At 34.9% G+C, this 27849-nt stretch overlaps 3 protein-coding genes and 1 pseudogene across 11 annotated transcripts in view; 1 reads left to right on the forward strand and 3 right to left on the reverse strand.

Annotated features, from left to right (window-relative positions):
* The window catches only part of LOC116031342 (phosphoglycerate mutase-like protein AT74), a 4743-nt gene extending 3230 nt beyond the window's left edge, over positions 1 to 1513 (reverse strand). Inside the window, exon 1 of the mRNA XM_031273500.1 lies at positions 824 to 1513. Coding sequence (XP_031129360.1) covers positions 824 to 1301 — 478 coding nt within the window. The 5' untranslated portion in view covers positions 1302 to 1513. The remainder of the gene's footprint in view (positions 1 to 823) is intronic.
* Positions 1514 to 2871: 1358 nt separating this feature from the next.
* Positions 2872 to 8678, reverse strand: LOC116031607 (mitotic checkpoint protein BUB3.3-like). 9 transcript variants are annotated; one of them, XM_031273849.1, is made up of 11 exons: positions 8431 to 8678; positions 6354 to 6483; positions 5894 to 5972; positions 5570 to 5652; positions 5132 to 5371; positions 4653 to 4722; positions 4442 to 4522; positions 4304 to 4385; positions 4031 to 4131; positions 3628 to 3724; positions 2872 to 3238 (listed from the first exon to the last, which is right to left on the reverse strand). In XM_031273849.1, exons 1-10 carry the CDS (start codon positions 8629 to 8631, stop codon positions 3649 to 3651), a joined length of 1143 nt encoding a protein of 380 aa, XP_031129709.1. In that variant the 5' UTR covers positions 8632 to 8678; the 3' UTR covers positions 2872 to 3238; positions 3628 to 3648. The 9 variants fall into 9 exon arrangements, with proteins under 9 accessions (XP_031129709.1, XP_031129715.1, XP_031129708.1 ...); XM_031273855.1 differs by having other exon boundaries at positions 5894 to 6024; XM_031273848.1 differs by having other exon boundaries at positions 6354 to 6486.
* A 4668-nt stretch (positions 8679 to 13346) lies between these two features.
* LOC116032090 (aspartate--tRNA ligase 2, cytoplasmic-like) lies at positions 13347 to 17199 on the forward strand. Its single transcript, XM_031274494.1, has 10 exons — positions 13347 to 13975; positions 14153 to 14263; positions 14424 to 14537; positions 14976 to 15266; positions 15439 to 15549; positions 15780 to 15833; positions 16192 to 16271; positions 16369 to 16484; positions 16603 to 16717; positions 16832 to 17199. The coding sequence occupies exons 1-10, from the start codon at positions 13454 to 13456 to the stop codon at positions 16956 to 16958; spliced, it is 1641 nt and encodes a 546-aa protein (XP_031130354.1). The 5' UTR covers positions 13347 to 13453; the 3' UTR covers positions 16959 to 17199.
* A 55-nt stretch (positions 17200 to 17254) lies between these two features.
* LOC116032091 lies at positions 17255 to 22744 on the reverse strand (annotated as a pseudogene).
* Between the last annotated feature and the right edge of the window lie 5105 nt (positions 22745 to 27849).

Below are 27849 nucleotides of genomic sequence, written 5' to 3' on the forward strand. Positions count from 1 at the left end.
AAAAAAAAAAAAAAAAAAAAAAAAAAAAAAAAAAAAAGGTCTAAGATCATATGGGTTGCTATTGCAGCATTTCAAGAAAAATAACAAATTATGTAATCCAACATTCCAACCTATGATTCACCACAGCACTTAAAAATACTCCATGTTAAAACAGTCCATCTACCAATCATATTTCCCATGTTTCCCTAGGATGAGATGAAGGGAACATCCATTGTACTTAAAATGCTAGTTATAGAAAAATGCATGACTAAATGGAAAGAAGAAAACTCTTTCTTTTCTTTCTAAGTTGTCTTTGGAAGGTGATCGTTAGCTAATATCAACAAATCACAATTTCTGAAGCCCAGGTTAATCCAATTTTTATGGACAATTTCTACTTCTCCATGATTTAACAAAAATTGAGCATGTTTACAGTTTACATGTGAGGAAATTTCAATGAGACTATAATAATGATCCTTTCCAAATTCCAATCAACAAAGAAAAAAGGACAATTAATGGAACATGCTAAAAGAGAAAGTATAGCAGATTGCAGATACCTAATTCCCACCTAATCACAGACTGAAATAATTTCACCAACTGGATATGATCTAACTAACTACTTAGAGTAGAGAACAGCTAGCTACCCGCAATATTCATGTTTCATCCAACAAAACCTGTCAATGATCCCAAAAAAAAGGATGTTTTGCCATCAAACTAAAAGCTGAGCAATCAATACGCAGTTGAAGTCATGAGAACAGTCAACAGGCTCAAATCCACAACATTACAGCGCGCAGAGACGAAAGCTAAGAAACAAAAATTTAAAAAAAAAAAAAAAATACAAACTCACTTGAAACGCGATCGAAAACATCGGCGGCCGATTCACCTTCGGGGAAGCGGTAGAAGAAGCGGCCAAACCGCTCCCGAGTCTCCTTAATGACCTTCATCCGCTCGGCCACCTGGAAGTTGCCGAAGTCCTGTTCCCGGACCCGGCACTCCTCCCTAACCCCGATTACCCGCTTCCTGGGAAAAGCCCGGCCGATCTCGCGGAGGGTGGAGCGCGTGCGCTCGTAAGGGGAGACGTAAAAGTAGACCTTCCAGTTCCTAGATGCACCATGATCGGAGACAACGAGCTGGATGTTGGAGCCGGCCCGGTGGGCCTGCTCGATCCCATGAGGCGTCAGTGGTATCTTGTAGTCAGGGGTTACGGTGTAGGCGGCGTCGTCCTTGTTGCCTTGGCTCTCGCCGTGGCGCACTAAGATTATGCGTTTAGGGAGAAGCTTGTGGTGATTCTGATGGGGTTGGCCATTATCACCGGCTGTCAACATTCTTCGCTGAAATTTGGGGAATTGGGAAAGATGAAGAGAAATGGGATTGGATTGGGGTATAGACCGACGGCTGGCTAGTGGCTAGTTTCAAAAGATATTTATCAATTGTGCGTTTGGCGTTTGAAATTTGAACAGCGGCTTTCTTGTTCCCATGCCATGGCCTGTCTTTTACTTTGGAGGAGGGAAAACGTGTTAAATACTACGGAGTATGCTTTGTTTGAATTCTCACCATAAGCGTATATGAAGAGGGCCATATTATATTAGCTATTATGATATGCAGCTTTATACAATTATCTTTTTCTTTTTTTTTAAATAACAATGATTCATTCAATAATATCAGAAGTTAAAACATTACAAATGATAGGAGGAGGGTGTGTGAACCACTCTAATTGATCAGCTATAGAAACAGACTGCCTTATAAAATTATCTTATATTACTCCATATTATATATATTTCATAAAATGTACAATTTTACAACTATCAAGTTTTGTAAATAGTTTATTAGGCAACTTTCAACTTATTTGGTCAACTTCAATGGTTTAATTATGAGCGTTTGGTATATTTTTTTAGTTTATGAGTTTGACCAAAAAATATTGACAAAAATAAGACTTATGACATTTAAGTATGTCCTCATTCCTGCAATAGGCATTCTTTCAAGATCCAAGTGGATTTTTATTATCTTTTTTTTTTTCATTTTGTAAGTTTATGTGGTTTGCAAGCTTGGTAAAATAGCATGTGTTGTAGCTTTTTAACTTTTATTATTTTTTATTTGTTATTTTATTATTATATTTATATTATAATATGAAAGTTGGACCATCTTTAAAACTGATAGAGTATCGCAGGAATGTAAAAAAAAATATAGTGAAAATTTACAAATTTGATGATGCGGGAGTAAGACTCACTTTTGGAAGTAAGAGAGTTTCGCATATAAGAATAGCCTAAGTGCAAGAATTAAATGCATTAATAATGAACCAAATGTGAAATATAGGTCACTGGAACAGACAACTACGACCTTAAGACAGACGAAGAACCAGTTGCCCGTGTCAAAACATGAGCTACATGATTCGTTGACCTCCTGACATGGTGAACGAACACATGCCTTTTCATGACATCTTTTGGTGTATATATTTCTTTTAGTGAGTTGAATTGCATGTCTTAATTGCTCATTTTTATTTTAAAAAAAAATAATTAGCATGCTTTGTGCGCTATACTTCTATTTTAGCTTCTAGATCCAATTTTAAACAATGTGAGCAATTGTAGAGGCAAATATGTTGTCAACAACCGTAATAGCTTATTATAAATATCTTCCATACTCATGGCAATTTTCATATCAACCAAATATATGCCATTTCCCAAAAGTTTTTAAATTTAATTGTTCCGCTTCCCCAATATTTAATTATTCGGTGCATATAAGAAATATTCCCTGATTATACCTCCTACACTTTTAGATATCTATTCAGTATTGTGTACTGTCAATGTCCTACTACTCTCAATTCCACTACTCTCTCTATCTCTAAGATTCTTTCTACAAGATGAAATAAGAAAGGCTTTCAAGCCAAACTCCCCCATCTTCTCTCTACAATTTACATACACTTTCATACATTCATACTTCATAAGGTTGATACATGGTTTGTACACATCCGATACATTTAAATAAAAAGATAAACAAGGATTTGTTAATAAATACTGTATGTTCATATAGGGTTAATACATATGATAAATTTACACTGTTCGAATCACAACCTTAAACCATGTGCCTCCAAAGGACAAGTGGAAACACGATTGCACTTCAATTGAAAATGGGAATCACAGCATACAGGTTTACAGCAGTGATCTAATATTCCTCTTTTGACTAGAGGATCTGGTGCACTGCAGAATAAATGAAGAAAAGCAGTGTGGAACAATGCAACTGTGCAAGGATCTTGCAAACCTAGGACCTGTTCAACAAATGGAAATTGCATTTAATTCAATTCTCCCTTTTATTTTTTTGTATATTCTTTTCTATTCTTTATTCTCTATTTTCAAATAGCAGAAATATACAAATAAACACATTTACTATTTTTGTTTCTCCATTTAAAAAAAAAAAAAAAAAAAAAAAAAAAAAAAAAAAAAAAAAAAGAAAAAAAAAAAAAGAGGAAAATTACTCTAGTTAATAACTGTATCCTAATTGTTCACCCACCCTTTGGCTAAGTGACCATACTCCAAGATTGATTTCCAACATTTTCTATAGTGCAAGAGTTTCGTTGGTGATCAACCTCATAAAAATAAGGGCTCGGTTCCTCCTACAAGGTAAATTTTGATCATTCAAATGGGAGATTGTAAGCACCTGATGTCAGAGTCATCTCATTCATGACGCGCCAACAGAAGGTGACTCGCTTTGAATGTTCTGGACTTTGTGTATAAATATCTGTGGCAGCTCTTCCCTGTCATGAGCAGAGAGCAGGTTTTCAATCAAACATTTCTAGTATATGGGAGGAAAATAGTTAAATTTAGCATCCAAGTTTATAAACTGGCTTGTCCATTTAGCACCAGATTTTAGGCTAACTAAATATTTATACTGTATGAGGAATGAAACACTAGTTTAGGCAGATCAATTGCGATTCAATGCTAAAACTCCAGGTTTATAATGTGGATTGTCGGTCCATTGACCACCATATGAAAAAGAATAATGAAATAAACAAATTGCAGACAACATTTGCAAATAATGCTTAAGCATTAATGGGGCTAACCTTTCACCAGCTTCTTGGTAAGTGTAACTTGATGCAACAGCTAAAAGGAATCCATCATGGTTGTATGACAAAGAAGCAATACTATTTGGATACCTTGAAAACTGAAAATTGGGTTCTGTTATGAAACTATTCAGGATCGTAAATTATGTCAAACAAAATGTAAAACCACATGTAAAGGTGTATGATAACAAATAGAAATAACAGAATCCAATTGGAAAGGAAGCTTAACATAGCATGAGAAACACAGAATTCTATTGTAATCAAATAGAGTACCTCAAACAATCGCTTCTTGTAGCATGCATCCCACATAATTACGTAACCCTCATTATCACCAGTTACAAATGAACCAGTATTTCTGAAAGAATGGAAACGGCACAATCAATTTAATATCTGATGATACAAAATACTTACAATGGACTAAACGCAATGTCATTCACTGACTCCACACGATGTCTTCCGTCTTTTCCCTTTGGATGGCATCGGAAAGCATATCTGAGAAACATAAATAAATAAATCTAGAAGAAGAGTTTTGCAACCTGAAACAATTTTAAATCCAACAAATAAAAATAAAAAAAGTTGCACAAAGTAAATTGGTTTGTTTTATGAGCTCATACTAACTAACCCCTTATCCAAATTGGATTCACATATATACTCCAAAGCAACCCGTCCATCGACTGATCCAACCACAAACCCTGCATAAATGGACTACTCAACTTAAAACTTGACAAAAAGGACAATCACATTCAGCAGGTTAAAGTTTAACTAAAATTGACTTGAAATTTCCTATTACAGTCAGCCCTATGCAAAAAGTACATATACAAGTTGAATAAACTTTGTGGCTTATATGAGCTACATTTCTTGTGAAAGTGGTGATCAGAAAGGCTTAAAAGTCAACTGGATGTGCCAAAATTCTCTTGCTACAAAGTAATATGCACATAATAAACTGAAAGCCAAACCAACGTGTAATACTTATCAGTAAAACAGGGGTAAGCTGCACATAGCTAGCATGACTACCTAACCAACTCCCTCACTCACAGCCTACATTGCTAACACAAGTGATGACCTATATGTCCATATTGTATTAGAATGTTTTCATAATACCTTCATAACGAAGAATAGGGCGGACACATTTTATTCGGACATCTTTCGTATGAACCGATTTTCTAAGGGAACGAAAGTCATAAATGATTACTGAGGAATCAATAGCAACCATCAAATTGAAGCCAGAGAGTGACATAGACTCCGGCTCTGATGTTAGATTGTTCAAGCGTCCAACAGACTTAGCTGATTGTGCATCCCAAAAGATTATATTCTTATCCCAACCAGTAGTAACCAATTGACCTACAGAAAGCAAGGAAGAAGTTTACCAATGTATGATAAGACAATCAAACCAAAAAAAAAATCCAAAGAGCAAGCATAATGAAATATGGTAGCTCTAGCCACTGTACCTAAAAAAGAATCACTTACACATAAAAAGATAGGTGGCACAAAAATTGAAATATCCTAGTACTGGGAATTTTATTTGCAATAAGGGCTTACATGTTTCAGGAGAATACTCAACAAAAGTTGCCATATCATCATGATTCCCTATTGCTGATTTATGTCCAGAATGCATATCATACCTAGTAAATTTCCAATACAAAATGTCATTCACTATATCATTTCCATCACTCAACACAATCATACAAGCAAATCTGTAGATGCAAGAAAGGAGGCTTATACAATTCTAAAAATTCAGAAAACCCAAATAGTCACTCATTAGAGGCTCATTACTACCAGCAAATAAAACAGACAACCGAGCTCAACAAATTGAGAATATTTTAAGAGAAAGGAAATAAATTTGAGATAACTTGAGTGACAAACCTGTGAATAGAACCATCAGAAGCAGCACTAAAAGCCACGAACTCATTTTCAAGACAACAATCGAGAAGTGCAGCTTCCCCTGGAAATTCCAACATTAGCTTTGAGCTTTCAACATCGTACAACCGAAGACTCTACAGGCATTAGAACCACAAAATTTGTAAGCACAACAGAAGCGCAACATTCACATATGCACACAAATATTCGACAATATACTGCATATTACTTACACTATCCATGAATAAACTCTACAGGCATTAGAACCACAAAAATTGTAAGCAAAACAGAAACGCAACATTCACATATGCACACAAATATTCGACAGTACATTGCATATCACTTGCACTATCTCATGAAGAAACTCTAAAAGCTTTAGAACTACAAAAATTGTAAGCACAACATAAGTGTAGCATTCACGTGTGCACACACATTCGAAAATACTGCATATAAGCATATTACTTACATTGTCCCATGAAGAAAAGAGAAGATTGTTGGAATGCGGAGCAAATCGGACCCTTGAAATGGCATCTCGGATCGGATTTTCGAAACTTAAAGGAGTCGCGTCCATAGCTGCTCAGAATTCCAAAGCAAGCCTGCTGAATTGGGTCTAAGCCCTAAAAATTAGGTGGAGGGAAAACACAGAAAATTCAGAAATGATTTCACTTAAACCCCTTGTTTTTTTAAATAGTACACCTGAACCCCTTGATAAGGTGTTCTTTCCCTCAATATACAATTATTACATACACTTTATACTAGGGGTGGGCGTTTCGGTATTTGGTTCGATTTTTTTGGGTTTCGGTTTGTTCGGTTTTGAAAAGATGAAACCATTCGGTTTGAAAATGTTCGGTTTCGGTTCAAAATTTGGTTTGGTTTGGGACTTTGGGAACCCCAATTCTCAACATTTAATGATTAATTCACAAGAAGACAAAGACCCTTCTGTGAGATGCCTAAACCAGGACATCCATTTTGACTACAGTCTTGGATTCCTCAACTGTGTACACAGCTTTACTACCAAATTTCTGATGGATTATAGACTTGGGTGTAGGAGGAGGCTACAAGTAAAATTAAAGGAAAACACCCTCTATGTAGTAGATGAACACCCAATCACTTTTAGCGTTCCAAGAAAAATCAAACATAGTCATGTTATTTACATGTATAAGCCCAGTAAGCTAAATAGTAGATGAACTCCCTTCAAGTAAAATTCAAGAAAGCCACCCTCTATAAATACACTAATAAAGCTAAAAAATCAAGGTTTTTTCAAAAACAAAACATTAAATAGTTACATTGAACAAACAATCCAGAAACATGTACTGCATAAAACGTTCTGCAATATCCAAAACACAACCTACGACAGAAATAAATATACAGATAGCATACTATATTCGCAACAATATACATTAACATGATGAACCCATTCATCCATTCCAGTACTATAAGCTAATACACAACACAAAATACTCAAAAGTAAAACACAAAGTGGAAAGATCATACTTATATCAGCTATTTGAATATAAGTTACATATTTTTACACTGTCAAAAAAAAAAAACAAGAAAAATCTGTAAAGAAAATTAGGAGAAGACAGACAACACCTTTATTAACATAAACATGATGAAACTTGAAAGAGCTAAAAGGAAAGAAAAGGACTTTAGGGAGTTGAGTGCTGATTGATGTAAGGCTTTAGCAAAAGAAAGAAAAAGAAACTGCCCAAATGGCACAACATCTAGTATTCTAGCCATAGTTAATTCACCAGCCCATATAAAAAGCAAGAGAAAAGAGATACATAGAAATCACAGATAACTTTCTCAACACACAAAATAATAATAATAATAATAATAATAATTATTATTATTATTATTATAATAATAATAATAAATCACAGATGACAATACATGAAGAGTTTTACTCTATGTTAGGCTCATAGCAAGGAAATAAATTATCATATAAATCTAATCCAGACTAAGCTGTAATTGAATAGAATGTACTTAAACATACATACATATAAATCAAAGTATGCCATATATCTTTGCAAATGCTATTCTAATGGGAGAATATTCCTTGTTTAAACTACTCAATAGTGCAGTCAATAATGTTACCAATTTCCATTGCACAGAAGAAAATTATACTTTCACCCTGAGAAATAATATCTTCAAAGTTCATCACTACCATAGATAATCTTCTGTTTTAGTCTATAGCTCCATTCCAAGCATCATTACATTACAATTACAATGCTATCATTAATCTATAGCTCTAATCACATACTTTGATGATTACTTCTCTCTGCAGCATGAAGCCCAACACTGAAACCTAGTAATTACAAATACAAATTCCCTCACCAAAAAGAACTGGCTGGAATTTCCAGTCTTCGACCGGCCTTGAGACTGGATTTTCCAACCTTCAATGCCGGAAATTCCAGCCTTAAGGCCGGATTTGTAGCCTTTAAGGCCAGAAGTTCCAGCCTCCAAGGCTGGGAAGTGTAAATTTCAAACAGAAATTGCAGTAAACTAGAAGAAATCATTCAAAGTTCAAACAATGGCGAGACCTGAAGCAGGGCAGGTGGTCGGCGGGCTCGGCGCTGTCGCAGGGGAGGGGAGGCCACTCGATTCGCAGGCCGTGGAGCAGTGGATTGTGGAGGCGCTGTGGTGATTGCCTGGGGAGCGCTGGTCCGGCTGGAGGCGCAGGGGAGGGGCGGTTCTAAGTGTAGTCCTAATTTGTACTTCGATTTCATATATACTCTGCACATAGAGGGAATATGGCGTGAAGGCTCAATCTCATGATTTGAGCAAATCATTATATGTCATTTGAGTATCAACTGCTTGGCTCTTCCAATCAAATTTAAATGTAAGTGAAAAAAATTAAGAGTACATCAAGTAATTTTCAGTTAAGAACTTAGGAATTGGATCAATTATTATTATTATTATTATTTACAGCATTTTCAATAGTTTTTAGTTTTTTGTGATTTCTGAGGTGCTAATTAATAAAGAGATGATTTGAGAAAAAAAGATAGATAGAAGTTGACAATATTTTTATTTTTTTTTTAAAAGGAAAAAGTGTCAAATAAACCACTGAACTTATCACTTTTGTGCAATTGGGCCATTGAACTTAAAAAGTGTGCAATTCAACCATCAAACAAGTAAAATATGTGCAATTAGGACATTTTTCTAAAAAATTTTAATTCAATTTGAGTTTAAAACATTTCAATATTGACTCCCAACTAGTATGGTAGAAGAAAATGTCACTCTTAATACATATATGTTAGTAATATAATTGGATTTTACTAGATAATTTTTGTAAAAATGATCAAATTGCACAAATTTTACTTGTTTGATGGTTGAATTGCACACTTTTTAAGTTCAATGGCTCAATTGCACAAAAGCGATAAGTTCAGTGGCCTATTTGACACTTTTTCGTAAAAAAACATATGATCGATTCTTGAGAGTGATTGCCAGTTGGCGACTACTTTGAAGCACCATAGGGGCGCGTGGGAAATACGCGACCAATGGGACACACAATGAGCTCCAAGCACTAGTTGGCGTTTTTTTTTTCTTTCTCAAGTTCGTTAAATTTATTTATCTTCAAGTCCTATTGACATCAGAGATTATTAACGAAGCACGACCATTGTGGATAAATTTCACTAGTGAGATAATACCTTATGTTATATGGTGTGTCGTTGGCATTCAAGTTAATCTCGGGTGCGTGCACATCCTTGTAAGACAGCATTGACCAATGACAATTCATTAAGAACGTTTATGTCAATGCGAGATATTGCAATCTCAAAAAATATGTGCCAAATCCATAATTAAGTTTTGTGACATGACCGCTTCAAGTATAATAGTTATTACTTTGTGATCATCGCGTGTGAATTGTCCCTTATGATCTATTGGGCAATTTCGTTACTGACAATGCATACAATCAAGACTTTCCAACATTATATATGGAATCAATGTTTCTATTTGTGCATGTGAACTAATTGTTGGATATCTACCGCGATGAGTTTTCAAAAGTATTGGCTTTCAGATACTTATAACACAACACGACTAGTGCATTCAATTGCAATCAATTCATCCACACATAGATACACATCCATTACATCAACTTGTGATGCTAACAAACAAATGTCAACAATGCGTTATTGAAGTTGCAATAAACTTATTCTTCTAACCGTGTGACCGTGTCCACTCATTATTTAAATAATTCAAAACCACTATATAATGCATGAACAATACACACAAATAAATATTTTCACATTCAAAATCGTCTACAAAACAAATTATTCGAATAGACGAGATCATCGTTAAAGCAATAGCGAACTAAACGATCGTGACCATTCTCGCGATCCTATTTGATATACCTTCGAGGACATGTAGATCGTGAAGAAGATTATCTCATGTTTAACAACATTTGAATTGCTTGCTCAACCAAATAGTTTTCAACATCCCAATTATCATCATTAGAATGTTCATAGTTACTAGACATTTTGAGTTGGGGAAATATGACTTTATAATAATATATCAAAAGAGTATGATTATAGAAAAAAATTGAATGCAAATAAAGTAGGATTATATATATATATATATATATATATACCTCAATGGTCAACAAATGTTGACACTCAACATGCATCTGATTGGCGCGTGTTGACCATGCATCACATATATTATTAAACTTTTTACTGGAGAGAACAATCTTTTTGAAGAAAGTCGCTCCCTTCCCCTCCAACCATTTTCTCCCCCCTCATTCTCCTTGTATTCGAGATGTTATTTTGTTTTTGTTTTTGTTTCTGTTTTTTCTTTTTGGGTTTTGTTTTTATTTTGAAAAACAACTCTTTTGTTAGTTTAGAATAAAATGATCGAATATGCCATATTAATTGTCTTTGGTAAATGAATATGGGAGAATAATTTTTAAAAAATGTTGGCATAAATAATAATAATAATAATAATAATAATAATAATAATAATAATTTGTACTTTTTATTCTATTATTTTTATTTTATATCTTCCCTTTTAATTTGAATAGAATTACTTGTGCACTATGCTTATACTCATTTTTATTTTACTTTTTTTTATTTTGGTTTATTATTAAGGTAATGTTTCCAAATAAGTTATTATTTCAAACTTTATATATTTGTTATTAATCTTATGGTCAAGTGCAGTTCTTATATCGTGGACCGCGGTCCACAATGCATTGTGGACCGTGGTCCCAAGACGACGTCGTTTCAGTAAGTGGGAGACGGCGCCCGTAATTGACACTACAGTTCATCTCAAAAGATACTGCCTTACATTTGTTTTGATATTATCGAATGAAACTGTAGTTATATCGAAATGTAATTGTAGTTGTGTTGAAATGTAACTGCAGTGTATATGAACTGATATTGAATAACAGTTTCACATTTGTGTTTTTATATTATCGAATGAAACTGTAGTTATATCAAAATGTAACTGTAGTTGTGTTGAAATGTAACTGCAGTTGTGTTGAAATGTAACTGAAGTGAACTGAAAGTGAGTGGCGCGAATTCATCCGTCTGTTTTCATTAATCAAAACGACGTCGTTTTGATGCGCAGTCCACGATATAATTTGCGGGTCAAGTGGTATATAGTGACTCTTCAAAATGGAAGGCCATGAGATCGAGAGTCTATAAGTTCTACTGAATAGAGATATGTATTGATTATTTTGATTTTATCTCATTTCACCATTTTGGAGGAAGCAATAACGTGTTTTAATTTTATACATTACATAGAATGAACCAAATATTTTCTATCTCTTTTTACAAACTTAAGGGGCGTTTGGTTCACGGAATGTTAGATTACCTTAGGGAATGCTAGATTACTGTGAATGTTAGATAACTAGGAATGTTTGATTCCTGTGTTTGGTTTAAAATTGAAGTAGGTAAATAAGACAACGAAAATAAGATAAATTGATTAAAATGACAAAAGCTCAATATTAGGAATAAGATAAGGGAATGTGAGATTACCTAAGAAATCGGGGTGAAACCCACATTCCCTTCCAATAGCTAAAAACTTCATTGGGAGGTTATGTTACATTCCCTGAGAATCTTACATAACTTGAACCAAACATGAGAATCTTATATTACAAAGCAAATATAACCTTAGTTATCTTATATAACTTGAACCAAACGCCCAAGAGTGTGGGCACAATATGAGTTTAATCTGAGTATTTGCTTTGGTTTTCAAAAAAAAAAAAGAAAACAGAGTGTGGGGACAATATTAATTTTGTACTCATTACAAATTTAAAAATTTCACCATTCACTTTGAGTGGTACCAAGTTAAAAGTTAGCGATTTTGATGGACAGTTAGGTGTTGAGTATAAAAACTAAATTAGTTAAATATATATAATCTTACAAAGTCAGAAGTTTGAGTTATAAAAAAAAAAAAAAGGTTGCACATATCTAATACTATTGAATTTAAAACCCTAGTCCATATTTAAAAAAAAAAAGTTAAGAATTGATTGAAAAAAATTAGAATAACATATATAAATTGTATAGATGTTTGATGAACAGTTAGGTGTTGAGTATAAAAACTAAATTAGTTTAATATATATAATCTTACAAAGTCGGAAGTTTGAGTTATAAAAGAAAAGGTTGCACATGTTTAATACTATTGAATTAAAAAACCTAGTCTATACTAAAAAAAAGTTAAGAATTGATTAAAAAAAATTAGAATAACATATATAAATTGTATAGATGATAAAATTTGAATATTTCTGATGGGGGATGGGTTAAGGCTCGGCACTAATAACTCGGAATAAGTAGTAAGGACGAATAATGAAATGCGACGAGAAGGGAAATCGAGCTTGAAGGACTCGGAGGAAGGTGCGATGATGCAGCGTGAGTTGGTCGATGATCAGTCGACTGGCCGAGGGTTTGTTAGGGAGGTGACAAGGCAGTTGAAGATTTTAGACTCAGAGTGATTAAACAAGTGCTATTGAAACAATTGATTACCATGGAAGGAAAGATGTATAAAAAAGGATAAGTCAGCCCAGACTGACCTAAAGGCCAAGGCCGAGGGAAATAAGGCAATATGAAAAAGGCGGTTATAGGAGTTTCCTAAAGAAGTCAGGCGGCGGAAAGTGGAAAATATTGAAAGAAGGTCGAAATAGAATAAGAAGGTGCCTAAATGTAATAAGAAAAACATTCCTAAATTGATTATGGTAATTTAGAGTTTCCAAAGGAAGAGATCCTCTTAGCATGTATAAGTAGAAGTTCTAAGCTTTGCAATTTATAATACAAAGAGGACTGAGAAGTCACTTTATATTTTCGATCAAGTGTTAGTCAACTTTCCAGTGGTGTTAATCTAATTTTCAGTGGTGTTAGTCTACCGTTTGACCATCCGTGATTGATAAAACCCAACACTATCATATTTTTTTTTTCAAATACTAACAAGGCACACAATATAAATTTAGTACGTGGTTTGAAAATATAGTGTGCCAAAACAGAGTTATAAGGTTGTCTGACTTCCCCCTTTCCCTTACCGGTTTACAGAATCAATTCTCTTCTTGTCATTTCCCCATTCTTCAACTTCCTTCTCTAAAACCCTAGCCTCCAAACTATGGCTTCTCAAGAGCCCTCAAACCCTGCCCCCAACGAACTCAAGGAGGAAGGCGATGGCTCTGTCGGCAAGAAAATGTCGAAGAAAGAGGCCGCTAAGCTGGAGCGCCAGCGCCGCCGCCAGGAGGCCGCTGCTGCGTCGGCTGCGGTATCCGCCGTCTCCATAGATGACGCCCCTGACCCCCTCGCTGCTAACTACGGCGACATTCCGCTCGACGATCTCCAGTCCAAGGCAGTCTCGGGCCGCAAGTGGACTGATATTGGCGCGCTGACCGCCGAGCTGAAGGACAAGGAAGTTCTCATCCGCGGCAGGGCGCAGACTATCCGGGCCGTCGGGAAGAAGATAGCGTTTATTGTGGTGAGAAAGCGCGGATTCACCGTGCAATGCGTGTTGACTGTCGCACCTGATCTCGTCAGTGCGCAGATGGTCAAATATGCCACCAGCTTGAGCAAAGAGTCCATTGTTGATGTCGAAGGAGTGGTCTCTGTTCCCAATGTTCAAATCAAGGGCGCTACTCAGCAGGTACAAATTGAGAGTACATAGTTTCTCACAACTCTGAAAATTTTTTAGTGGCAACCTGAACCTCTCAAGATGGAACATCAAGTCTTTCTTTCCATTGTTGGATAGGATCTGGATGCATGATTTGTCTTTGTGGAAGTTCTCAAGATTTTTATGATTACCTCTCTCTCTTAACTGCAGGTGGAAGTCCAAATACGGAAGCTTTATTGCGTCAGTAAGGCTGCACCAACACTTCCTATTACTATTGAAGATGCATCAAGAAGTGAAGCTGAAATAGAAAAAGCCTTGCAGGTGAAACCCTATTTCCATGAAGTGTAGACTACTCTAAATTTGATTTGCAAAACTACATTAACAGGCTTGTTTGATATGTCTTCTCCTAGAATAACCTTTCGACAATTACTTCAATGAATTTATTTCATGCATTTATGTATGCAATGGTTTTCATGTGCAGGAGGGAGAGCAGCTTGTTCGCGTAAATCAGGACACTCGCTTGAACAACAGAGTTCTTGATATCCGTACTGCTGCTAACCAAGGCATATTTCGTGTTCAATCCCAAGTTGCAAATGTTTGTCCTAATCTCTCTGTCTTTGCATATCATTTTATGCTGTTCTTTCAAAATTTGTTCATGAATTCGTTGCTCAAACATTAGATTAGTGACCCTTTTTAACTTCTCAAGGAGCATTGAGATTAAAGTTCTGCAGCAAAAGACTTTTTTCAGGAAGATAGAAGTTGTTACCAATATATATATATGTGTGTGTGTGTGTGTGTCAGTTTTTGGAGTTCCACCCCTTATTGTGTGCTGCATGATTATCTGTGTGCTCACTCCCAAAACAAACTTGATTTCTATCAGATAAATTCTGGTTGGAAATGTCCAAGGATATTCTGTTAGTATTTTCTCAGTAAAATTATCCCTTTAAATGAAAAATGAAAAATGAAAAATATAAATTGATTACAACCTCAACTGCTAGTTTACTTATGGTAAAACTCTTCTGTTATGATACAGGCATTCAGGCAGTTTTTGCTGTCTGAAAGTTTTTTCGAAATCCACACTCCAAAGTTGATTGCAGGCTCTAGTGAAGGCGGTTCGGCTGTTTTTAGATTGGAGTACAAGGGTCAACCTGCTTGTTTGGCGCAGTCACCTCAGCTACACAAACAAATGGCTATTTGTGGTGATTTTAACCGTGTATTCGAAATTGGGCCTGTTTTCAGAGCTGAAGATTCTTTCACACACAGACATCTATGTGAGTTTACTGGGCTTGATGTTGAAATGGAGATCGATGAACACTACTCTGAGGTATAATTTAATGAAAGAGTACCAAATTAATTACTAGAACACTACTCTGAGGTATAATTTAATGAAAGAGTACCAAATTAATTACTATGATATGAACGGCTAAGGCCTTAGCCTCCTAAATCTGCAAGATTATATATAGAACAAAAATTGATGCATTGAGCTTATTGTGCAGGTGATGGATGTTGTTGACCGCCTATTTGTAGCTATGTTTGATAGTTTGAATGAAAATTGCCAGAAGGAACTTGAAGCTATTGGGAGGCAGTATCCCTTTGAACCTTTAAAGGTAATATCTGATTAGTCCTTTGACGTTAATGGTCTTCTGTATATGATTTTTTCCTACACAACATGTGTGGCTATCCTTGAAAAATAAGGAGCTTATATGACTTGCGAACTAAATATATTAGCACCATAGAGTTATAGAATGACTCATATACTTGAGTAACTTTGACTGCTACTGAAATTTTCATATTTTACTTTGTGCGGACTAATTATTAGAAGTGAATGACACTGCAGTATTTGCGAAAGACTTTGCGGCTTACATTTGAAGAAGGGATTCAAATGCTTAAGGTGAGAATTTCTGATTAAATACTTGTTGAGTGAGACTTCAATATGCTCAAATGCATAAAAAGGATAACCTGCTGAAGATGTAGGGAACATTTCTGTTTTTGCAAACCAATTTTTCTTTCTTCAGGGATGACATTAGTAGATAGTACATGCAACTGAAGGGATTGGTAATAAAAGTAAAATAAATGAAGCTGGATTTTTAAAAGGAACTAAAAGATTTATAAAATGTGGATATCTCATGAAGGTTCCTTTCATGCTTCTCTTTGAGGGCAAGTTGCCAATGTTTTAAAGACATCCTGAGTTATTATGTTATGAACTCAAACTTATTATTCTACTTAATGATGAAAATCTGCTTTGTCAGGAAGCTGGCATTGATGTTGATCCGCTTGGAGACCTAAATACTGAATCAGAGAGAAAGCTGGGCCAGCTTGTTTTGGAGAAGTACTGACACCCCTTAATTTTATTTTATTTTGATGCATGTGTTTTATTTCAAGTCATGATTGTGATGAATTTGTTATGCACTGTTGTCCTTGTGTAGGTATGGAACAGAATTCTATATACTTCACCGTTACCCCTTGGCTGTTCGGCCATTCTATACCATGCCTTGTTACAATAATTCTGCTTACAGTAATTCTTTTGATGTCTTTATTCGAGGTAAAAAAAAATCTATACTTGCACATTCTTTTTGAAAAACTGAATTTCTGTTTATTGAGTATTGTTTTGATGCAGATGATAAAAAAGAGTTGAACTTTGTTTGATGTGTTATTTTCAGGGGAAGAAATTATTTCAGGAGCTCAGCGTGTCCATGTACCCGAATTATTGACTAAGCGTGCAGAGGAATGTGGAATTGATGTTAAAACAATATCAACATATATTGATTCATTCAGGTAACATGAATAATACTAGTATAGCAAAATTGTTGGTTTGAACTGAAGATGTTTATTTTTTAAAAAAAAGAGAAGGTGATTAAGAGAGTTGATGATTTTTTTGTTGTGTGAAAGGTACGGGGCACCTCCACATGGTGGATTTGGAGTGGGATTGGAGCGTGTGGTGATGCTTTTCTGTGCACTTAACAACATCCGTAAGACATCGCTTTTCCCACGAGACCCACAAAGGATTGCTCCATGATTGCCTTGCCGCTGGTTGACGGACTCGCAAAATCAAATCAGCTTGCCAGCTTTCCCAATTCCATTTTTGAGTTGAATATTTGTTTTGAATTCCGTCCCCTCCCCTCCCATATAGCAAGGTAGACATACTGATAAAATTTCATCATAAAATATCTCTCTCCCTCCGTGTATTGGTTTTTAACCAAAATTGTGTACAACATAACTTAAATGCTTATGCCATTGTGAACATTGAACATGATCGACGGACGGTATGAATCTATTTGGCAACTCTACATGTACATACATACATAAAACATGTTTGATAGATAAAATTGGAATTCTTATTAGTTTGGAATGTGGATGTGGTTGTGTTCCAACAAAAGCAGCATAGCATTATGGGGAAGGGGCGTACTTGGGGCGGGGGCATTTAGTTAATGCAACGAACACAGCATAGACATATATAAGAATATATATACAATGATGGATGGGTTGGGTGATGGGTGGTGATTATTGTAGCAATGTCATTGAAGCTTGAATTTGTTCCAGTGTTCGTCCCTTTGTCTCCGGTACCAACTTTGCCACAAATATGACGATAATTGCAGACACACATGCAAATACAAAAAACACACCTGACAGAGACAAAGTAACATACATTTACCCAACTTAACTTCTGACTCAGTGTAGTAAAGTATTTATACATCTATAGGAAAGAGAGATAGAGAGGCACCTGCTGAGCTCCACTGAAATAGGAAGTTAAAGGCATAGGTTACAATCCATGAACTAAACCAGTTGCTCAATGTTACAAGACTTCCACCTGTTCCCTTGATGTTTACTGGAAATATCTGCAACAAACAAACAAATTTAACACAGTTGGGGATGATTTTAGGGTTCAAACATGGGAATCAAATACTTGGTAATTAGAATGAGTTTTGGTAGTAGGGTGAAATTAGAATGATTTACCAATATTGATGTTTAATTGTTTAGTTATGACCCTATAATTAGAATAAAGATTTTAAAAATACAAAAACAAAAATCAAGGGTGCTTCAACATGAACATATATTACAGTGTAATAGAGTCAATATTACTCCAAAAAAAAAAAAAACACTTTATTAGTTTCTAAGTCCAAACGCTTACCTCTGACATGATAACCCAGGGTGTACCACCCATGCCAGCAGAAAAAGACACTGAAAACACCTGCGAATTGAATGAAGAATTCATCCACAAGTAACATCGATCTATGTATGTATATCACAGCTAGGAGCTAGCTTCTTTCTTCATACATGGCATGGCCACTATTTAACTGATTCAAAGAAAAACAAACACTCACTCACCAGTATGCCAGTTAATACTAATGCAGCAGTAAGTTGTTCCAGCTCTTCATTCCCCCCCTGCTGCTGATGCTTATCATTTTCTCAATTTTTTCAACAGCACACATCAAATTAATTTAATTCATTCATTCATTACACACCTGAAAAGCAAATCCCAACCCTGCAATCAAACATCCTAGGCAGGTTCCTGTGGCAGTAACCTGCAAAAACAAAACATTATATTATTGCCCATGTATGTATGTATATCCTCCCTCCTTATTCTATCCTTACCATCAGAATTAGACGTCGACCAATTTTGTCCATCAATGCCACACTTAAAGCTGCAGCAGGAAGCTGAAGAAACAAAATTTATTTATTTATGCCTGCGTGCCTGCCTGCCTTTCAAACACTGCAACATTTTTGATTGGTAGGGAGTGACCTTACAAGGAAGGAAGGAAGGCAGAGTCACAAACCTGGAGGGCGGCCATCACTGTAGATGCAATGCCACTTGAAAAACCTTTTTGATTGGTAGGGAGTACACATTCAGATTTTCCCCTAAAACCCACCGTATAAGTGATGAACTGCATAATTTAATACACTTACCAGCTGCTTCAAAAATTGAGCTAGTATAAGAAGAGATCCCATCTGTACCTCCAAATTGTACCAAAACCATAAGCCCAACTCCAACCTAATAACAACATAACAACAACTACATACATTACAACATATGCATCGATATGATATGATGTGATCTTCAAATACCAAATTCCTCGCTTAATTAGCAGTTAGTAAGCTTCCACCCACTAGCTTACAATAAGTGAATGGGCATATTTCCGGTTGAACAAGTCCAGAAATCTGGATTGCGGGAGTTGCTCAAGGCTTTCCATGTGGCCCTGACCAAAAACAACCAAGTAAAACGATAAAAATTAGCAAAACTTTGAGTAGCAACAAAAAATTATGACTTGATCAGCAGAGTCGAGCCATTACTTTAATCTCCGCAGCTTCTGAAGAAACATCAGCTTTCTTCCCTCTTAGCCTTTCTAGAGCCGGTTCTACCTCTTTCCACCTACCAGTCTTTGCCTAAAGCCGAATAGAATAACAAGATGAGTGGCCAGAACGGCTGAAAGTGGCAGATAGATAACTTATGTATGGTAGAACCAAAAGAGATCTTCGCTAGTAGATTTCTTAATGATAATCGAGACAATGCCCAATAGTTTGAACTGAAGATGCCTATTGATCTACGCTGTCCTTTCTAATGTAGTAAATAAGTTGTGCAAATATAATTATCATCAAACTCACCAACCACCTTGGGGATTCTGGTATGAAGAATGTGCCTAGCACCTGTATGAAACTAGGTATAGTTCCTGAAAGGGTTCAAGACATCAAAGTTTGTCAACTCAAACAATAAAAAAAAAGTGGTATGTAAAGCATCAAAGTGTATTTATTACCAACTAGAGCCAGGTTTCGCCAGGTGAAGAAATTCCCAAAGAAGAACATCAGTGAAAAGCCAATGGATACTGAAAACTGTAGTATAATATAATTGTCAGTGCAGCTTGAACTCAAACAGGGATGTATTCACTTGTATAATGGGAAATGGCATTTACTTACTGTAATAGCAGCTGTAAATCCCCCTCGAATATTCTTCGGTGTGATTTCTGCAATGTATATAGGTGCCTGTTTGTAACAGAAATTGTGTCATATCATGTACCATCTGGTCTAGTCTAGATAAAAACAAACAAACTCATGTATCATCGGGTTCACAATCTTTACCACATAACAATGAAGTCCAGCTCCAATTCCCATCAATAGTCTTCCAATATTAAGCCACCAAATATTCTTCACACAAAAATTTCACCCATCAGCAATCACACTTCAATGGCTTCTTAAAACCAGAAAACAATGGCTAATAAAACATTAATCATTGTGAATTTCTGCTCTTTTTTTTTTGTTTTGTTTTTTTTTTTGTTTTTTTTTTTGTTTTCTAACCAAAATGTTAATAGAAACTTCTAAAATTTAATACCTTTCAAGGTATTTCTTTTGCCATGAATTTCAAGAGTGTTTGGTAAAACCATAATAAGGGAAATTTGACCATACCTTTCCAAATATAATTAAAACCCATCCAACGATGAAGAATATTTCCAAGAGCCACATTGTCTGTTTTCAACCATAAATCAGATTGCTAATTTTCAGCAAGAGGGACAGAAATGACAAACAAGCATAAAGCATACAACTATAAGAAGGGAACTTCAAAAACGTACAAGTCTTCGACCAATGGTTTCTGCTATTCTGCCACTTATTAGAGCCCCAATCATTCCTCCAAATGTCAATATTGAACCAAAAACTGAGTACTATTCAATAAAGCCAAAGAAGGACAACATCAGTGAGGAGAAAAGGATAAAGACAATTATAGTTCTAAATCAAGAAAGAGAAAAATAGGAGTCTTCCTTAAAGAAAGAAGAACATTATATTCTCAAAATCATTATATTAAACAAGTATAACTCCAAAAATTGAATAGTTGGATCAAAACAGAACCTGCCAAAATGGTAGAAATGTCAACATTTTCATATTCCAAATTACCTACTGGTGCACATGCTTATTAACTTACCCTATATCCACTCCATTGTAATGCAAGAAATTGAGCTTAAATAGGAAAAATGCATGCAACAAAATAGGAGAGAAGGAAATTGAGAAATTATTCATTGAAATAATTACACCACTTTATGATTGAATATAAACTCTCGTTCTTTGTGATCACTTGAAATTCAAGAGGTCCATACACCAAATATCCATTCAAATTAAAATATGAAATATAGAAAGCTAGGGGTTACATACTTGCGCAATAGACAGGCTTAGGTCATCCATGATACCAAATTCAGCAGGAGATGAATATCCAACCTGGAAAAAGTTTGCAACTATTGGTTAGTTAAAGAATCACCCAATGGTAGTTAAATAACCATATATATTTCACAAGAGATAGTATAGATGTATAGTTAGTAATAATGATTTAACATGGCATTATTCTTCCAAGAAATCATTGTTGTGTGGAGGGTAAAGAATTGAATTGAAGTTAAAATAAAAGGATAATTTTGAGTAGAGATGAAGCTATCCTAGCATGCTCTTTTGAGTTTTGAGGCCAGGAACAGTATGGGCGCAGATCAACTGTCATCTTTAATTCAATAGTTCTTGCAAAAATATGTACATATGCATATCGATATAAGTATGTAAAGAAAATAATATTGATATCCCATTCTTGAATGCAGGCATCATCAATCCATTCCACAACGTACGCATGCCTAAGTATACTTACAGAGAAACCATAAGCTAAAGAACCACTGGCAGCAACAATGGTACATAGGACAACAACATATGTTATCCCTGCTGCACTTTCACCACTGTTTCCATCTAGCAAGCCTTCTTCCACGCCCTCCCTTTCTTGCATCTCTGTTGGGAGGGCACGTAAAAATGAAAATGGAAGCAGAAAGAAAAGATTAGAATAGTATTGTACTGAAGGTAATAAACTGATACATGGTTATGTCCATTATAGAAAAAGGAAAAAAAAAAAAACCAACATGCCCTGTCAAAAACTAAATTATTGTATAGGTGCTACATAATAATACAGAGTATGTTTTTCTATCTTGAGTTTTAGGATTTCCACCACAGTGATACCAAAACAAGAAATTTCTCAGAGGATATCAATTTTCTGCAGCTACTCATGACAAGTAAAGTACTAGAGAAATGAATCACCAACAAGCTATGTTCAGCAGTTAAAAGTATTCTAATGAACAGTATAGCAACCATTAAGGCTAAAAGTTAACTAGTTGACCATGAGGTTGAGTGTATGCTAAAGGAACTGCTCTGCATTTAAGTGTACTCAATTAGCCATCAAGCATTAACAATGAAGGGCAGATCCATATTGAAGTACAACTATCAACCTTCATCTATAAGGAAGAAATAAAACTTTTTTACTCAACCAGAAAGGAAAGGCAGAACTCAAAACTAAAGAGTTCAGAGCATTTAAGCCAGGAAGTAAATCTCCAATACTCTATAGTCCAAAAAAGAAAGTGCCCAAGAATTCCTTGACAGTTCAAATACTGAAAAAAAAATTATACTCCCCATCAATAAAAGAATTCCAGAAAGCCAAAAATCAGTATTTGAAAAAAAAATTGAACAACATGAATCTGAAACAAACCCTTTAGCTCAGAGCCTCTAAGCCAGTAATAACCCCTACCTCTTTAACACCCCTTGGCAGTTCAGTTAGAAGTTAGCGAGCAAATATACTCAGAAATAACACAAAGTTAAAAACTTGAAGAACCCACTTGCATGTTACCCAAAATAATGAAACTAGAGCAGTAAGCAGCAAGATGATGAACCTGATTGAATAGATAGCTCCAATATTATTGTGTCAAGATGCAATCTTTTTACAGAGGAAAGAGAAACTCTGACGAAGATATATATAGATAGAAAGGGAGAGAGTATACAAATACAAAATACAATAATGAATGACAAAAGTTAATTGATTGGTTGGTTCTTGCTGATAGTCTGAGTGGGGAAGACTTTTTTAATATTGTTCTTGGGGCTATCGTAACAGAAATTAATTAATTAAACAAACAGACGACATTCCAACTTTTCTTTTTTCATACTCCACATATGTCAGTAAATAAATAAATCTTTTTTCTGTGATAAATAAAAGTTAATTTTCATTTTCTATTTTATACATTTTTTTTTTAAAAAAGAAGACAAAATTCATTAATTGAAGAAAAAATCACGAATACAACTTGGTTAAGTATCGCTCAAGTACTCAGGTTCCTCAGAATAACGAAGATTAACACTTGTAACCATTGTATGAGCAGTCTCATTGAGGGCCTCACAAAATTGAATTAATTTGCCGACATGCATGTGTAGGAACCTTTATTGCCTTAATCACCAACCCCATGTATGTAGCATCTTCCTCCTTTGCAGCTTAGCCCAAGCCCAAAGTGTCTGCCAATCTGTTTCAATCATATAGCTAATAGCTTTGGTTTGGTTGTTCGCTAACACTTCCTTCTTCAGCCTTTATTTTATATTCACTCTACATGTTTTATACCAATATTTTTCTTGTTTAAAAATACAAGAAAAAAGAGAAAGAGAGAAAGACAATGATTCTTCCAAACTAGCAGTACATGTCCCTCTATTTCCCATAATTTATTAAAAGCCTTACTATATAAAATTAGCTGAACAAAAATGTATGAAAATGTAAAACATCAATCATTAGATAAAAGGAGAATGGTCAAATAGACTACTGAATTTTATTCAAAAAAATCAATTAGACCTTTGAATTGTTTGTTTTTTTTTTTTTAAATTCAGCTTTAATATTATTTTTTACTTCTCTCTCATATTCTCTTTCTTAATCATACTTACAAAGACTCCTAAAAAAACACAAAAAGTCCTAACTATTATGGATGCTATTATGCGTCACTTGAGACTATATTACAAATGATACGAGTTACGTACACATTACACAACTACACAAGTTGAAGCTAGCTAATGCTAAGCTCCGTAGTAAAAATAAAATTGAGTTTGAAAGTACATACATGATGATCACGTGATACATGCGATGCATGATTCCTTTGTTATTATCTGAATTTAGATAGACAGTACCTATAAAGTGGGTGGGTCTCTTTAATTCACCAAAAATGGGATGTCTCAGTCACCAGACACAGCTCTCAACTAATTTAAATGCACAAATAAAATCTCGATCGCGACTTTTTGTTTTGTTTTTTTTTTTAATGGATATAAATAAACGTCATATTATATAAATTAAGTGGCCAAAAGGAACAATTAAATACACTTTATTTTATCTGGTTGATTTTTAAGTTTTTATTTTTTTCAAATCTGGCCGCCTCTCTCCGGAAAGCCAACTACAAATCGTCGCCGGCAATCGATTTTTTGTTGGATATGGTGTGAGAACTCTAGTAACCTGCTATTTTTAGGTCACTAACTTGTTTTTAAGTTTTGTTGTATCAAAATAAAATGTTAATGGTTTTAATTGTAACTTTAAAAAGTTTAGGTACCTAATTGATTTTTTAGGTAAAATTCGATGACATATTTGACCATTTTACCTAAATTTAAAATTGCAAGTGCATAAACTTATACTACTAATTTATAAGCTTATGCACCTCTAGTATAAAAATTATGAACCTTAAGTATTAAAATTGCGCACCTTAAGTGTTAAAATGATGCACCATAAATGTTAAAATGGTGCACCTTAAGTGTAGAACTGACGCACATTAAGTGTTAAAATGATAAATCTTAAGTGTTAAAATGACTAAGCTTTGAAAATACATACATACCTTAAGCTTTACAATTACGCACCTTAAGCTTTCAACAATGTGCAAAATTATCATAATGCCGCCACATGTTTTTTTAAAAAATTTATCTTCATTATGGGTTGTTGATTTGCAAGATCAATAACTATGATAAATCCACATGTTTCACCTATGAGAGCTTTCACACCTAGGAGAATCGTGCTGCAAGTATGGTTGGGCAAATCGGTTCGGGTAACCCGAACCGAAGAACCGAACGGTTCAGTTCGATTCAATTAAAAATCGAACCGAACCGAAAAACCGAACGATTTTTAATTAAATATAAATATATATTATAATAAATAAATAAATAAATATATATATATATATACACACACACTGGAAATTCATTCCAGTTTACTGAAACTAGAATGAAATTTCAGTTTTATTTTTTATTTTAATTGGCTAAAGTGTCATCCCGCACCATGAACCATAAGCGATTCTTCATGTCGCACCCTGTCTTTTTACAAGTGATTATTCAATCCACAAATCATTTAATTTTTGTCGTTTAGAACTTTTTGCAGGTTTCCATTTTACTATGATGACATGGTGTAGGTTATTAGCTGATGTGGCTTATTGATTTTAATTAAAAATAAAGCATACCAGAGATGGAGTTCAAGTAAGCATTTTTAAATTAAAAAAAAAAAACTAAAAATCAAAGTAAGAATTGGGTTCCTCAAAGAAGCTCAGGAGCAGATTGTGGCGCAACTGTTTTTAATTTGACCAGCAAATATTTTGCCAGTGTTTTCTTGACCCCTTTGGCCATTTCTCAGAACGCCCAGAATCGGAGTGAGTGGCAGATTTGACGGCGACGGGTCTAGAATCTGCGACATTTTTTTTAGTTTTCCGATTACAGAGCTCCGGCTGTTTAAGAGGCCTGAAAGTGAAAACCCCCGCCGAGAAAACATGACTCCCTTCCTTCCTTTCCTTAAGGACGTAGCCGCCTCCGCGGAAGCCACCACACATGACGGCTCCTGCTAATCACCTCAACAGAACATCCCCTGATTTTCTAATGATTCTCAAGAAACAAAACTGGGCAATATTTTTGATATATATATATTAGGCTGAAAGTCAGAAATGAACCTGAAATGAAGCGGCTAGCGTCGGAAAAACTCTGGTGGAAGCAGTATGGCAGAAGATAGTGCCAACAACAACTGTAGAAGGACGATGATGTCTTGCTTCTGAAACACCATACGATAAGATTGAACCCAGAAAGAACACAACCCACATGCATATTATAAAATGGCTGCCATGTCATCTTTTAATATTTATTTAAACAAGTCAATAAAAAAATACATCCATATCAGCATATTATAACTGTTAACTTGATGGAAACCTGCAAAAAGTTCTAGGCGAAAAAAATTCAATAGTTTGTGGATCGAATAATCACTTATGAAAGGACATGGTGCGGCATGAAGAATCGCTTATGATATGGTTCATGGTGCGTGATGACTCTAGCCATTTTAATTTGTTATGTTGGTATTTAATATTTAGATATTAGACTTTGGATTTGGGTTAGGTAATGTTTCATGCAAGAGTTATTACGACTCCCTATTAAGTCGTGGCGCTCCCCGACCGCCTTATCGCCTAGAAAATGTTGAAATTTGGGAATCGTAAACCGAACCGAACACCGAACCAAATTAAATCCGAACCAAAACCGAACTGTTTTAAACCAAACTAAAACCAAACTATAATGTTAAATCGAATGGTTTAATTTTTTTAAAAACCGAAACTGAAAACAACCAAACCAATGATCGAAACGCCACCCCTAGCTGCAAGGAGAGAAGGTTGGTAACGAGAAAAGGAGTACTGAAACGCCTGGGATAGAGAAGCTAAGGTTGAGTGTTCTACCATAATTAAAACATTGCCTAATAAAAAACACAATACAAAATACAATAATACCCCCACCACCTTAATTCATATATAAACACGCCACTTTTAAAGTAAATATAAATTAAAATTACAATTAATCTACACCATTAATTTTTAAAATCCAATGCACAAGATTTGTCCTCATAATCCTCCATAATATAGGTGTTCTCATTTGAATACATGACTTATATATATATATATATATATATATATATATATATATATAAAACTAAAAAGAGACGCCTAAATAAAAAAATGATGTGAGCCCTTAATCTGTTCAGATCAACACCCCTAATCAGCCCTTGATCGGTCGAAAACAATTTCGAAGTTGAGGTGCAACAGATTTATACTATAAAGTGTATAAGTTTTACACTATAAGTGCATAAATTCAATGTTACAAATGCATAAGCTTATACTACTAATTTATAAACTTATGCACTTGTAGTATAAAAATTATGCATTTGTAATTTAAAACTTATGCACTTTGAAGTATAAATTTGCGCACTTCAAAGTTATAGATATTTATTAAAATGTCTCAACGTTTTTTTAAAGTGATTTTGAAAATGTATAACTATATATTATCAAGTGCTTAAGTATATACTATCAAGTTTATAGGCTTATACTCATGGATGGATCATGGGAGCAGTGAGGGCGGCTGCCCCTCCCCCACGCCACCTCACCCCTTATATATATGTGTGTGTGTGTGTGTTTTAGATATAAGTAAATAATATAGATATAAATTACTCAGAGATGAAGTAGTTTAGATGTTTAAGTGTGTATGTGTTCTAGTAGATGTCAGATTAAATTTTTTTTTCGCAAAAATATCTCATTTGTTTTTGTCTTTCGCCCCCACTAGATAAAATTTTTGGCTCCGCCCTTACTTATACTACAAAGTTTGAAAAAATTTCTCATTTTTAAGAACCGTTGATCTGGACAGATCATCAACAGCTAATATCTCAGCCATTTTTTACTTGGGCGTCTCTTCTTACATGATCTCATACATACATACATAAAGTATGTTAGATACTAATGTGATGTTTGAAGCAATGGCAACCCATTTGACTCACCTCTTGGACGGCTCCCAACATTGGTGAATTATTTGTTGACCGTGTTTGTATGTGGTCGAAAGTTGAGTTATTGTACCACAGTAGTGAACTAGTGATGCTGTATAACCCATCACCCCTTTTTCCTTACAAGTACCCAAATTTGGTGTTCTTAAAAATAAAGCATTATATTAATTTCTTCTGTGTATGGCTGTAGATAGTATCTCTCCCTCCCCCGTGTATGGGTTTTTAACCAAAATTGTGTACAACATAACTTAATGCTTATGCCAGAACATGATCGACGGACGGTATGAATCTATTTGACAACTCTGATCTACATATACATACA

Source organism: Ipomoea triloba, chromosome 10 (genome assembly GCF_003576645.1).
Source record: "Ipomoea triloba cultivar NCNSP0323 chromosome 10, ASM357664v1".
Classification (NCBI taxonomy): Eukaryota; Viridiplantae; Streptophyta; class Magnoliopsida; order Solanales; family Convolvulaceae; genus Ipomoea; species Ipomoea triloba.